This window comes from Bubalus bubalis, chromosome 4 (assembly GCF_019923935.1).
Source record: "Bubalus bubalis isolate 160015118507 breed Murrah chromosome 4, NDDB_SH_1, whole genome shotgun sequence".
Lineage (NCBI taxonomy): Eukaryota > Metazoa > Chordata > Mammalia > Artiodactyla > Bovidae > Bubalus > Bubalus bubalis.
In genome coordinates, this window is record NC_059160.1 from 19,058,455 (window position 1) to 19,072,140 (window position 13,686).

The window sequence follows — 13,686 nt, forward strand, 5'->3', positions numbered from 1 at the left end:
GACCACACTAAATGACAGATTTTTAAATGTAGATGAGACAGCCTTATATTGTAAGAACATGCCAACTAGGACTTTCATAGTTGGAGAGGAAAAGTCAATGTCTGACTTCAAATCTTCAAAGGACGGGCAGACTCCCTAGTTAGGGGCTAATGCAGGTGGTGACTTGAAGTTGAAACCGGTGCTCATTTATCATTCTGGAAATCTTGGGGCCCTTCAGAATTATGCTAAATCCACTCTGCCTGTGCTCTATAAATGGAACAACAGAGCCTGTATGATAGAACATCTGTTTACAACATGGTTTACTGAATATTTTAAGCCCACTGTTGAGACCCACTGCTTAGAAAGAAAAGATCCCTTTCAAAATACTACTGCTCATTGACAATGTACCTGGTCTCTCAAGAGCTCTGATGGAGATGCTCAATGAGATTAATGTTGTCATCATGCCTGCTAGCACAATAATCATTGAAGTCCATGGATCAAGAAGTAGTTTTGACTTCCAAGTCTCATTCTTTAAGGAATATATGTTGTAAGGCTTTAGCTGCCATATATGGGTGAGTCCTCTATGGATCTGGGCAAAGTCAATTGAAAACCTCTTGGAAAGGCTTCACCATTCTAGGTGCTATTGAGAACATTCATGATTCATAGGAAGAGGTCATACTATTAACACTAACAAGAGAGTGAAAAAAGTGGATTCCAACTCTCATGGATGACTTTGAGGGGTTAAGACTTTAGTGGAGGAAGTAACTGCAGATGTGGTGTAAATAGCAAGAGAACCAGAATTAGAAGTGCAGCCTGAAGATATGACCAAATTGCTGCAATCTCATGTTAAAACTTGAACGGATAAGGAGTTGCTTTTTATGGATGAGCAAAGAGAGTGGTTTCCTGAGATGGAGACTACTCCTGTGGAAGATACTGTAAATTGTTGAAATGACAACAAAAGAGTTAGAATATTACACAAACTTAGTTGCCAAAGCCATGGCAGAGTTTGAGAGGACTGACTCCAATTTTGAAAGACATTCTACAATGGGTAAATGCAATCAGACAGCATTGTATGCTACAGAGAAATTGCCTGTGCATAGCAAGGAAGACCCAGCAGAGTCAATAATGAATAATAAAATAAATGAAAAGTGAAAATAAAATAAATAAAAAATAAGTAAGTAATTTAAAAGAAGTTGCTTACCTTACAACCACCAAGTCCCAGATCCATGTCTCAGGGAAGTACTTTCGTACAGTCTCTGTGGGAGGCTCTGAAGTATCGTCAAAACGCACAAAATTACTGTCTCTTCCCATTTCAGCTCTGACTGTGGAGGAAACAGTAACAATATCTATAAAGATAAAGCTTATGAGAGATTGTAATAAGTGCAACAAAAGAAATAGGGTGATGAAAAAGATAGGAACTGGGAAAGGGCACTTGGGTTAAGGGAAAGCTTCTTGGAGGAGGTGATATTTTTAGGTGAATTCTGAAGTATTACAGTTAGCTATAAGTGAGCTGGGGGAAGCGAGTCCCAGTCAGAGAACAGTGAGACCCAGAAGCAGAAAGAGTCTTGGATAGTCTGTGAAAGGAGACCTAGAGGCAGAAAGGATGCTCTGCAGCTACTGCATGTTGTTCTAAGTGGTAAGGGTTATGACTTGAGATCTGGATTTGGTCTGCTCCTCTGCATGAGCAAAGAAAAACCATACTCAGACATTATGACAGTGGCTTTGAGAAATAGTTTATAGGAGTGAGAAGATCAAGAATTTAAAAAGCTCTTCATTCCCCTATTTTTATCCATCCTATATATAATAGTTTGCATCCAGTAACCCTAAACTCCCAGTTCACCCCTCTCCAACCCTTCCTTCCCTCTTGGCAACCCAAGTCTGATCTCTATGTCTTGAATCACAAGTTCTTTTTGGTTAATTTCATCACATTTTATCTTTTTTAAAGAATTATTTTATTTGGTTCAATATATTAGGCAATTAATTAATTTCTTACCTGGAGAAGCTAATAGTGTGTGATGCTGTACTCTATGTTCTTCAGGCTGTGGACATATCTTGGGTTTATGAATCTTTGAGTTGGTAAATGCCTTCAAGCCCATATCCTGTAAAGGAAATCATAACTGAATCAGTACATCCATATTTTATACCCATTCTTCTTTTCATAGAATTAAACAAATAATCCAACGAGGTTAATACTAAACTTTTAATGTTCACATGAGTAGAAAGGAAATTGATAAAGAGATAATTTTATTCTGGCTTTAATCCTCTTTCAAAGGTAATTATTTTACATATATGATATTTATAAATATCACAAGGCAATGAATTTTGGTAAAAAGACAAAACAAAATTTGCTTAATAGTCCCAGAAGTTCCAGTCCTAGTTATGTTGCTCTTGCAGATCTGCTACTATTAGTAGACGTTGGAGAAGTTACTTGACCTCTCTATGTTCCATTGCCCTCAACTATGATATGGAAGCATTAAAATAAATATTCTTTCTATGGATAATATTTTGTGAACCTTAAGAAGTGACCATCAGCAGTATAAGGGACTTACCTGCAGGAAGCTATACATATCTTTTTCATTTGTATTTGATACTGGGAAATACATGATTCCATTGATATAGACATTGTCACGACTGATGCAGCCTTCACTGTCTTCCTCCTGTTGATTTACACTTGAGGGGAAACTGCTGAGGTCCTTGACTGGTAGCAGGTTATAAACCTGTACAAATGCAAAGGACAAAAGGACAAAATTAAGGACTTCCGTGGAGGCCGAGTGGTTAAGAGTCCATGCTTCCAAGGCAGGGGGCTCGAGAGTTTGATCCCTGGTTGGGGAGCTAAGATCCCACATGCTGTGCAGTGTAGGGGAGGGGCACCATCTCCCCACAAAAGGATTACACAATTAAAAAAAAAAAGGCCAAAATTATTTGTGGCTTATTTTTCTTAAGTTCAAGGAGAAAAGAAAAGACTAATCACTGCCAAACTTTCTTTGAGTGGCTCTGTTGCTTAGATAATTTATAGAGAAGATGATTTTGAAGATGTTTAACAGTGTTAGGGGGAAAAAAACCCCAAAACATTCCTATCTAAATACCCAAAGATCATAATCCTTTGTTACATAATTCAGAGACAAACCCTAGACTCTATGTTGGAATGAAATAAAATTTAATTAAGAGAAATTGAGGTTTGCTGTACTTGAGAGATTGTGTAACACTTTGGGATGAGAGAATTAAGTAATAGTTTTTTCTCTACCTGGTGGTTAGCAACAGACTCAGTGTATAACAAAGTAATAGATGCATGTTCTAAACAGGCACATGGATAAGCCTGTATCCTCTATATAGGTCAGGATGGTATTTTCTTAGTATTAATGATGGGAACAAAATGCTCCATATCTTTATAAAATACATAAATTTTTATTGTAGAATACTGAAAATGATACTTTCAAATTCACTTCAACAGGAAGAATAAAACAAACATGAAAATCCTGACAAAATTGTTGACAAGACTAAATTAGCAAAGTGAGTAGCACAATGAAATGAAACACTTTCTCAAAGGCAGCTCCCTCTTAGCATCTCTGTCTCCTTGCTCTGCTTTATTTTTCTTGAAAGCGTATAACGTAATTATTGTCTATCTCATCTACAAGAATGTAAGATCCATGACTGCATAGATTTTTTACTTTCTAGTAGTTCACTATTGAGATCCCCAGAATTTAGGCACACAGTAGGCACATCCAGAACTCAGTAGGCACTAAATAAGTATGTGTGGACTGAATGACTTATGCTACTGCTGCTGTTGCTGCTAAGTCGCTTCAGTCGTGTCTGACTCTGTGCGACCCTATAGATGGCAGCCCACCAGGCTCCCCCTCGCAGCAGGCATTTCAATACTGAAACATTATCACAGATTGAGAGGAACTCTTGTTCTAACCCAGGTTTGCTCCTAAATACCTGAAAGCGTCTGGTTTATTATTAACAAACTAGTAGAATCTTCTGCCTTATCTATCCACTGAGGTTGTTGTAATTTAAAAAAATTTTGAGAACTATCAAATTATGTTATATAAGCTTAAAAAATTAATTTAATTTGCCCACATATTTCTTGCTTCCACTATGCATTTAAAATTTCCTTTAGAAGTATCTTAAGATTTTTAATTAAATACCATTGGAAGGACCAAAAAGTCCTTTACTTATAAGTTTCTCTTGTAGGGAAGAAAAAACATAACTTTCCCTTTATAAAATTTTGATAGTAAAAAAACGTTCAGTAAGAGGTATTCCAATTGGCCTCATTGAAAATTTGAAGAAATGGGCAAACTACTATTAGGACATATTAAGTAGTTTCTTGTTGTTACACTCAGCATATTGTTATTTTTCCTATTAGCCCAATATTTTATTTCATTTAATTTATTTATCTATGTATTATTATTATTTTCTTTTTTAGCATTTATTTGGCTGCATTGGGTCTTAGTTACGCATGAGGGAATCTAGTTTCCTGATCAGGGATCAAACCCCAGACCCCTGCTTTGGGAGGTTGGAGTTTAGCCACTGGACCACCAGGGAAGTCCCCTAACTCAATATTTTAAAAGGTTTCACTTATTAATGTCGTTTGTCACACAGTAATTAATTTTTCCTAATTTGTATTCATCAGAGAAAATATAGCTCTTCCTTCAGAAACTGTGTTCATCTTGGGAAATGCAATGTTACAACTGATACAATTCTTTTTTTAAAATTTAAATTTATTTATTTTAATTGGAAGCTAATTACAATATTGTATTGGTTCTGCCACACATCAACATGAATCCGCCACGGGTGTACACGTGTTCCCCATTCCAAACCCCCCTCCCACCTCCCTCCCCGTACCATCCCTCCAGGTCATCCCAGTGCACTAGCCCCAAGGATCCTGTGATAAAATTCTTATAAAAATTTGATATTTCATTTAGCCTGTGCAGTCTTAGTGCCGGTATATGTACCACTTTTGTTAAGACTTTTTGAAATATTGAAACTAGTTTGAAAACTCTTATTATTGGGTTCATAAAGCTCTTTGGTATCAGGGATTTTGGATGGTACATCATTTATACCTATATATTCATATGTATTATCTTCCTTACCAAAAAAAAAAGGTGCACATGAAAGAGCTCAAAATGATTAACTCCTAGATAAATATAAGTTTAATAGAACCCACCCCACTCTCCTTGCTCTGAGTTGCCCGTGGGGCCCTTCCTGGCCCCTGGGGCTCACAGAACTCACCGTGGCTGCTGAGAGCTCGGCTTCGGGCCTCATGAGCAGCACACTTTGGTCCACGGCGCGGAGGGCGCAGAGGGACTGAGGGGAAGCGGTGACTCGAAGGTGGGCCTGGGAGGCTGGGAAACTTTGTCCGGGGCTGAAGTTCAAACCCACCTGTGGAATTGGGGACAAAGTCAGAAGAACAAATTTCCTGATTGATCCATGGATTCACCAGCCTTTCCTGGGTGTTCCTCAAATTTGGTGCAAAATCACTTTGACTTTGTTGATGTTTGGCGCCATGTGAGTCTTGAGGCCTTTGATTCCCTGTGTGTCACTCTGATATTCATCAGTTGAGCCATTATAGTGATATCTATTTTTATAAGTTATTAAATTTGAGACTCCACTTTCCACCTTTGATTACATGATGAGGTGTTCATTAACTGTGGCTAGAATGCAAATGGTTCTAGACACTCTTGTATTTTTCTTTGGCTCTTTTGTAGTCTTATAAACTTGGTTACATATTTCCCAACACTTCACCATAAAAGAAGGGAACAAGGTACTGTGAACTGGGTAAGAGATAATGCATGGGGATTTTGTGCTAGGAGTCAAGTGACATGGCTTCTTTCTTTCTTTTTTTAAATTGTGGTATAGTTCCTTTACAATGTTGTGTTAGAGTCTGTTATGCAATGAAGTGAATCAGCTATATGTGTACATATATCCCTTCCCTCGTGTACCTCCCTCCCATCCTCCTCCTCCAACACCCATCCTCGTCATCACAGAGCACCAAGCTGAGCTCTCTGTACCTTACAGAAGCTTCCCACTATCTGTTTTACACATGCTATTGCGTATACATCAATCCTAATCTCCCAATTCATCCCACCCTCATTACCCCTCCTTGTTCACACATTTGTCCTCTACATCTGCATCTCTATTCTTGCCCTGCAAAGAGTTCATCTGTACCATTTTCCTAGATTTCAAAAATATGTGTTAATATATGATATTTGTTTTTCTCTTGACGTGGCTTCTTAGTGTGATCTGCCATTACCTTGCTGAAAATTTCTGGAGAATTCATTTAACCCCTTTGACCCCAATGCGCAAGTCTAGAAAATAATTGATAGTGATAGTAACTTCTAGTTTTAAATGTTGAAAATTTTACCATATAAAGCCCTCACCTTGTTGCTCAGACATTGTTCAACTTCATATCTTGCAGAATCCCCTACCACTTCTCCATCAGGTAAAATGGCATAGATGAGCAGCCTAGCGACAGGAGCAATGTCTGACTCCACAGGGACTGGTATGGAAAAGTGGCCTTGCACTGGAGCACAGAGACAATAAGGAAGTGATCATGGGTTAGAATTCAAGGCTGAAATAATGCTTTTCTGTTGTATCAGTACAAAGTCATTTTAGAAGCCTGGTTTGGCTAATGACTATTAGTGATGTAATGTTATTTAGTCGCTAAGTCCTGTCTGACTCACTGCAACCCCATGAACTTGGTCCCACCAGGCTTCTCTGTCCATGGGAGTTCCCAGGCAAGAATACTGGAGGGGGTTGCCATTTCCTTCTCCAGGGGATCTTCCTGACCCTGGGATCGAAAACAAGTCTCCTGTTTGGCAGGTGATTTCTTTACCACAGAGTCACCAGGGAAGCCCAGTAGATGTAGCAGATATAAGAAATAGTAGATGCAATAAATGGATGACTACCTCTAAGAACTCTGGCTTAAAAAAACTTTATCAAAGTCTTCTCATCTCTGAAAATCACATTTCTCCCCAGGTTTAAGCTTGAGTTAAGCTTGACTTCATCTGTATAAAATTCTGATGTTATCTAAGGATGTGGAGACATCTGCTTGGCTTCCATTTGATCTAGACTTCACAGTGGAGAAGGAAATAGAACTTGAAGTTGTGAGATATAATAGTAAGAGTTTAATGCGTTGTATTTACCCTTATATCCTCTAACTTTCTATGAACCAAATATTCTATTTTTTCTTCTTAAGAGGAGTACCGAGCTCCTTTAAAGTTGTTTTTTGACACATACATAGATTTGTTTGGAGAAGGCAATGGCACCTCACTCCAGTACTCTTGCCTGGAAAATCCCATGGATGGAGGAGCCTGGAAAGCTGCAGTCCATGGGGTCGCACAGAGTCGGACACGACTGAGTGACTTCACTTTCACTTTTCACTTTCATGCATTGGAGAAGGACATGGCAACCCACTCCAGTGTTCTTGCCTTGAGAATCCCAGGGACAGGGAAGCCTGCTGGGCTGCCATCTATAGGGTCGCACAGAGTCGGACACGACTGAAGTTACTTAGCTTAGCAAATAGATTTGTTAGAAGTTACATCAAGCTTCTCTAAGTCTACTGTAGCGCTTCTATGTTGCTACAAAGAAGCAACAAAAGAGTAGTTCACTGATAATTTTCTAGTAAGGGATCTTTTAGATTCCCTTGGGCTGCCGTCTATGGGGTCGCATAGAGTCGGACACGACTGCAGCGACTTAGCAGCAGCAGCAGGGTAAGCGAAAAGTTCAGAGATTATATTCTTTCACATATGTTCCTGTGGAAAGACCAATTCAACGTTGGAAAAACTCAATTTATCTCTTCATAAGTCATAAATATCTTCAAAAGGGAAATATAATGTGAAAATGTACATAACTCAGCACAGGACCCAATATATAAGAGACACTGCAAAGTTTTAGCTTATTTCCATTGTCTAAAACAATTTTGAAATGTTGTTTTGAGAAGGTTCATGAGTATTTATTTTGGAAAATCTGGAGTAAGCACAGATTATGAACCAACTCAACATTTTAAGTCTGAACAGATTAACCTGAAGGAAAAGAAAAATATTTGATAAAGGGTTTTTTTAAAACAGAAATATTATCACTTTCCCCTTTCAACTTTTCTTTTTTTATTTTAAAGATTTTTTTTTGGGATGCTTACCATTTTTGATGTCTTTATTGAGTATGTTACAATATTGCTTTTGTTTTATGCTTTGGTTTTTTTGGCCACGAGGCATATGGAATCTTTGTTCCCTGATCAGGGATCAAACCTAAACCCTCCACATTGGAAGCATGGAGTCTTAACCACTAGACTGCCAGATAAGTCTCCCTTTTCAGCTTTTTTTTGAGGGTAAGATGAACAGTCTCTCTCTATTTGAGACTATTCCTGGTATTTTTGCAACATAAGGCTGCATGTGACAGAGGAAGGCAAGCATGAGGAATTATAGAAATACTCACTCTCTCCCTGCTCCACGGGCAGTGTGTGAGTCCCAGATCGGACAATGCCTCCTTTTGCCATTATCTGCAAACAAGGAAATGAAAAGGGATTTAATTTGCCTGAAAGAGCTCTTAGCTGAAGTTCTTGCCCTCCATGTAATATGCCTGTTTCATTAAGCCCCTACTGGCAATAATTAGATTGGAGAGAAGTCAAACTTTCAAAAGGAACGTGCATAAGAGGTCAAAGAAGTGATATGTAAAAGTGGAAGTTGCTCAGTCATGTCCGACTCTATGAGACCCCATGGACTGTAGCCTGCCAGACTTCTCTGTACATGGAATTCTCCAGGCAAGAAGACTGGAGTGGGTTGCCATGCCCTCCTCCAGGGGATCTTCCTGACCTAGGGATCAAATCTGGGTCTCCCGCATTGCAGACAGATTCTTTGCCATCTGAGCCTTCAGGGAAGGAATGTAAAGGGCTTCATAAATGCCTGCCCACACAGTGCTTTTATCTACAGACAGTGAAGGTGGCCCTCCTTCTCACCAGGTAATAGAACACGAGCTCCTTTAGATCCTTTAGGACCTCTCCCTTCAGCACATAATGTGCCTGGACTGTCTGAGTTTTGCCACAGGGCAGTTTACGAGGCAAAGGCTCCAGGTAGACAAAGCTGTTGCTTTGGGAGAACACAAGATTAGCACTGTGATAAGCGTCTTGATGGTCTTCTGACAGCCACTGGTAGCCGTAACAGGGGCTGTGATCCTTGTATTTGACCTGATGAATTAGAAAACCAGTATTAGCTTATAGATTATATATCAGAGAGAATGGCAGTGTGCTCACAGAATTGGTTTAGTTTAGTATCCTACCTTAACTAGTGTACCTAGAAATCTTTTGCTCCACACTAAAAAGTGAGAGAGAAGTGTCCCTTATTTTGTTTATCTATATTGCAGACCCTTTACATGGCAGAGGCTTCCTGGGTTGGTATTTATACTTCTGAAGAGCATATGAGGAGGCATCCTTGACTCTGATTAGCTCCCTTGCGTTTCTGTAGCCACTTTATGTATTCAGACAGAGATACTGGAGCTATGAAACCTCACTGAGGAGACTAACTGACCCTCAGAAACTGAAGAATTGCATTTCGGAGAGGAGATGCCTCATTTAGGATGGGTTTCAAGTGGATATTATGAATAAATGTAATATTGCAAACTTAGACGTCTGAGAACACTTTCTGTAACTAGCATTTGTTCAAGAGTTGAGTTTATGTTTGTTTACGTTCAGTCAGTCACGTCTGACTCTTTGTGACCCCATGGACTGCAGCACGCCAGGCCTCCCTGTCCTTCACCGTCTCCTGGAGCTTGCTCAAACTCATGTCTATCGAGTCAGTGATGCCATCCAACCATCTCATCCTCTGTCGTCCCCTTCTCCTCCTGCCTTCAATCTTTCCCAGCATCAGGGTCTTTTCCAATGAGTCAGTTCTTTGCATCAGGTGGCCAAAGTATTGGAGCTTCAGCTTCAGCACCAGTCCTTCCAATGAATATTCAGGGTTGATTTCCTTTAGGATGGACTGGTTTGATTTCTTTGCTGTCCAAGGGACTCTCAAGAGTCTTCTATAGCAGCACAATTTGAAAGCATCAATTCTTTGAGTGAAGTAATTGATGCCTCCTCTCCCAGGCTGTCTTAAGCTCCATGTGTAGAAACCCCACCCCCTGCCACCACCACTTTAACCACAACTCTGTATTGCCTCCTTTTTAATAAACTGTTTCAAAATTGACCTTAAATTAGTTTCTAATTTCTCATTTTTTCCCTGTCTTCTTTAAGACTAAACACAACTTGGAAATGCCATCACTTTTGGTTGCAACCTTTTTTCCTAAGACTTCTTCATGTCATTGGTAACTTCCTTACAAACTTACCCTGATACTGAGGGATGTGCCCTTGATGTTGGTGGTGGTGATGGAGAACTGTGCCAGGCCGTGCTCATCAGTGGTGGTGTTAGAGTTGTGGTTGGCTTCGTTTGCTGTGATGAAGATGACTTTATTTGGCATGGGGACACCTTTCCCGTCCACTAGGAGCACCTGAAGATTGAAAGCTGTAGATCAGTTTTGTGGCTAATATCCAATAGGCAGCAAACATTAATTTTAGCACAGATATTTATTGTGTCCAATATGTTGAAGGTGGTTCCAGGCATTGAGGCTACAGCAGTGAACAAAAGAAAGTTCCTTCTGTCTTTGAGCATCCAGTCCAGGAAAAGAGAGAGCTGCTAAATAAATGTGTAAGTAATGGGTTTCCCTGGTAGCTAGGCTTCCCTGGTGGTTCAGTGGTAAACAGCCCGCCTACTAATGAAGAAGACGTGGGTTTGATTCTTGGGTCAGGAAGAGCCCCTGGAGAAGAAAATGGCAACCCACTCCAGTCTTCTTGCCTGGAGAATTCCATGGATAAAGGAGCCTGGTGCACTATAGTCCATGGGGTCACAGAGTCATACATGACTGAGAAACTAGCACTTTCAATTTCAACAAAATCTGAGTTTGCCAATGAAATGTCAGTTGCATGTATGAAGACCAGAACACCAAAATTCTTTCTCTTTTGATTAGAAGTGGGACTAATGGGATAGTTATTTAGCAGGAATAAAATCTCAAAAAGTACAATATATCTCTGAGAAATTTGAAAAAGTGAACTTTCATTTTAGGAAGTGACCAAAGTTTCTGAACATGTGTGCTGTCATAACATAATCAAAACATTCTAAAATTTATTCCACCACTCCTCTATAGCTTGATCCTTCTGTCTTTTACACTTTCCACAGCTGACACAACGTTTCTATTGAAGACGAGATGCATGGTGATTATACTTGGAGGTACATATGACTGTCATCTTAGACTTCTGTAGTCTGAAAACTCCATTAGTACTTTTGCATGTAATAGAAAAATAACAGGAGAAGATTTTTTTTTTGTAGATCTGAGAGAAAAAATTTGTATCTTTAAAATCTGGTGAATGTGAAAGTATTAGTCACTCAGTCGTGTCTGACTCTTTGCAACCCCATGGATTGTAGCCCGCCAGGCTCCTCTGTCCATGGAATTCTCTAGGCAAGAATACTGGAGTGGGTTGCCATTCTCTTCTCCAGAGTATATTCCTGATCCAGAGATCGAACCCGGTTCTCTTGCATTGGAGGCAGATGCTTTATCTTCTGAGCCACCTAAGCAAATATTTTATAATATTTCATAACTCCAGGGGATCTTTCCAACCCAGGGATTGAACCTGGGTCTCTTGCATCTCCTACATTGGCAGGTAGATTCTTTACCACTGGCACCACCCTGGAAGGGTAAACCTTAAATAGCAGTATTTTACCCCTCTATGTAGTGTTTTTAAAATATACTTGCTATTATAGAAAGACTAATATAAATACAAAATCCATGAAAGAAACAACAGGTACAGTGATTGCCATGTGCTCAGTCATGTCCAACTCTTTGCAACTCCATGGACTGTAGCCTGGCAGGCTCCTCTGTCCATGGGATTCTCTAGGCAAGAATACTGGAGTGCGTTGTCATTTTCTCCTCCAGGGAATCTTCCTGACTCAGAAATCTAACCCTGATCTCCTGCATTGCAGGTGGATTCTTTACCTGCTGAGCCATCGGAGAACAGTAGAACCTCTTATATTTCAAATAAAAATAAAAGCCACCTACCCATCATTTCCATACAAAATTAATGTTGGAAAGATAATGTAATTGGCCAGCATGAATTTTGAGATGCTTATGGAAAAATATAAAAATCTGAGACTGTATGGTAAGCCATGGGAAAGAGTTTGAATGGTAACACACAGGGCTGTTTTAAAAACCTTCTAATTTTAGCGTGGTTTTTATAGATTTGATATACAAATTTACCAAGGAACAAATCTATTTTATGCAGTTTTATACCTTTGACTAGGGGCTTCCCAGGTGGTGCTAGTGGTAAAGAACCCACCTGCCAATGCAGGAGACATAAGAGATGTAGGTTCGATCCCTGGGTTGGGAAGATCCCATGGAGGAGGGCATGGCAATCCACTCCAGTATTCTTGTCTGGAGAATCCCCATGGAGAGAGGAGCCTGGCAGATTACAGTCCATAGGGTCGCAAAGAGTTGGACACAACTGAAGCGACTGAGCACACACGCACACATGCTTTTGATTATATTAATCAATGGATAATACCAGCCAAATGTGGTTTTAGCAGAATATGTTGTGTGTATTAGGGGAGACTATGGTTTGACATGTGAATTGAAAAATACTTCACCTGCCCTGTGAAAGGAATTCCTCGTCTAAGGTTTGAGTCCACTGTGACAAATGAGAGTTTGGTGATGGTTGTTGTTATTTCAGTGGCCCCCTTTCCAGTTAATTCCACCTCTGAAAAAGAAGGAAAAAATACATTCTCATTTGGAAGGATTTTCTCCCTGAACTTACACCACCACCTCCCTTTCATAATTTGACAAAGGAACTAAATCAGTGTCCGTTGTTCTTTTCCCATACCCAGGAGGTATACACACCTGTTCCTTCTTCTTGGATCTTGGCTTCCACTTCGATTTTCATTTCAAACTCTTGTCTCTTCATCTGGAAGATCTTGGTGTTTACTTGCTGAGAGAAGCAGCCCTCATTATTCAGCTAAGAGGGGGTGAAATAAAATACATAAACGTAAGACCAGACAAATGAGTGGTCAGGCAGTCTGGAGGGATTTTTTTTTTTTTTTTGAGGCAACAAGACTTAGGAATTTTGCATAATAAAAACACAATAAATATTCTCTAGGAATTAATTATTATTACATCTCACAACAGTCTGCCTTATAACTGACAGGTGTATTCCTTAGTATCTGATAATCTCTAGAGTGAATGAGGTATAGAAATTTAAACCGTTAAAATTGGAGTTTGATCCCTGGGTCAGGAAGATCCCCTGGAGAAGGAAATGGCAACCCAGTTCAGGATCCTTGCCAGGGAAATCCCATGGAGAGAGGAGCCTGGTGGGCTACAGTCCATGGGGTTGCGAGAGTCAGACTCAACTGAGAAACCAAACAATAACAACAATCTTACTGCAGGAGGCAGCTAACTCTTCACTGAAATCTGGCTTCCCTTAGTTTACAGCTGTGGCTGGGAGGTAGCTGCCCATGTGGGGACTGTGTTTCCTCCCTCCCTGACATCTAGGTGGGGCCATGTGACAAGCTCTTGCTCAAAGAAAGAGGGAAGAACTGAAGCCCTTCTCAGCCAAGGTGGTTAAGATGGGTATATTCTGTCTCCTTCCTTCCTGCAGATACTCAAAGGGGTTTTAGATACCAGGTTCTGGGTCCCTGG

General features: G+C 40.0%; 1 protein-coding gene across 2 annotated transcripts in view; it reads right to left on the minus strand.

Annotated features, from left to right (window-relative positions):
• LOC102402539 (alpha-2-macroglobulin) overlaps positions 1-13,686 on the minus strand; it is a 72,319-nt gene that overhangs the window by 23,980 nt on the left and 34,653 nt on the right. For both annotated transcript variants that reach the window (XM_006069786.4, XM_025283184.3), the window contains exons 9-18: positions 12,892-13,006; positions 12,642-12,751; positions 10,294-10,455; positions 8,930-9,157; positions 8,410-8,473; positions 6,357-6,499; positions 5,209-5,358; positions 2,529-2,696; positions 1,973-2,078; positions 1,181-1,301 (exon numbers count right to left, since the gene is read on the minus strand). In XM_006069786.4, the coding sequence (XP_006069848.3) occupies positions 1,181-1,301; positions 1,973-2,078; positions 2,529-2,696; positions 5,209-5,358; positions 6,357-6,499; positions 8,410-8,473; positions 8,930-9,157; positions 10,294-10,455; positions 12,642-12,751; positions 12,892-13,006 (1,367 nt within the window). The remainder of the gene's footprint in view (positions 1-1,180; positions 1,302-1,972; positions 2,079-2,528; positions 2,697-5,208; positions 5,359-6,356; positions 6,500-8,409; positions 8,474-8,929; positions 9,158-10,293; positions 10,456-12,641; positions 12,752-12,891; positions 13,007-13,686) is intronic.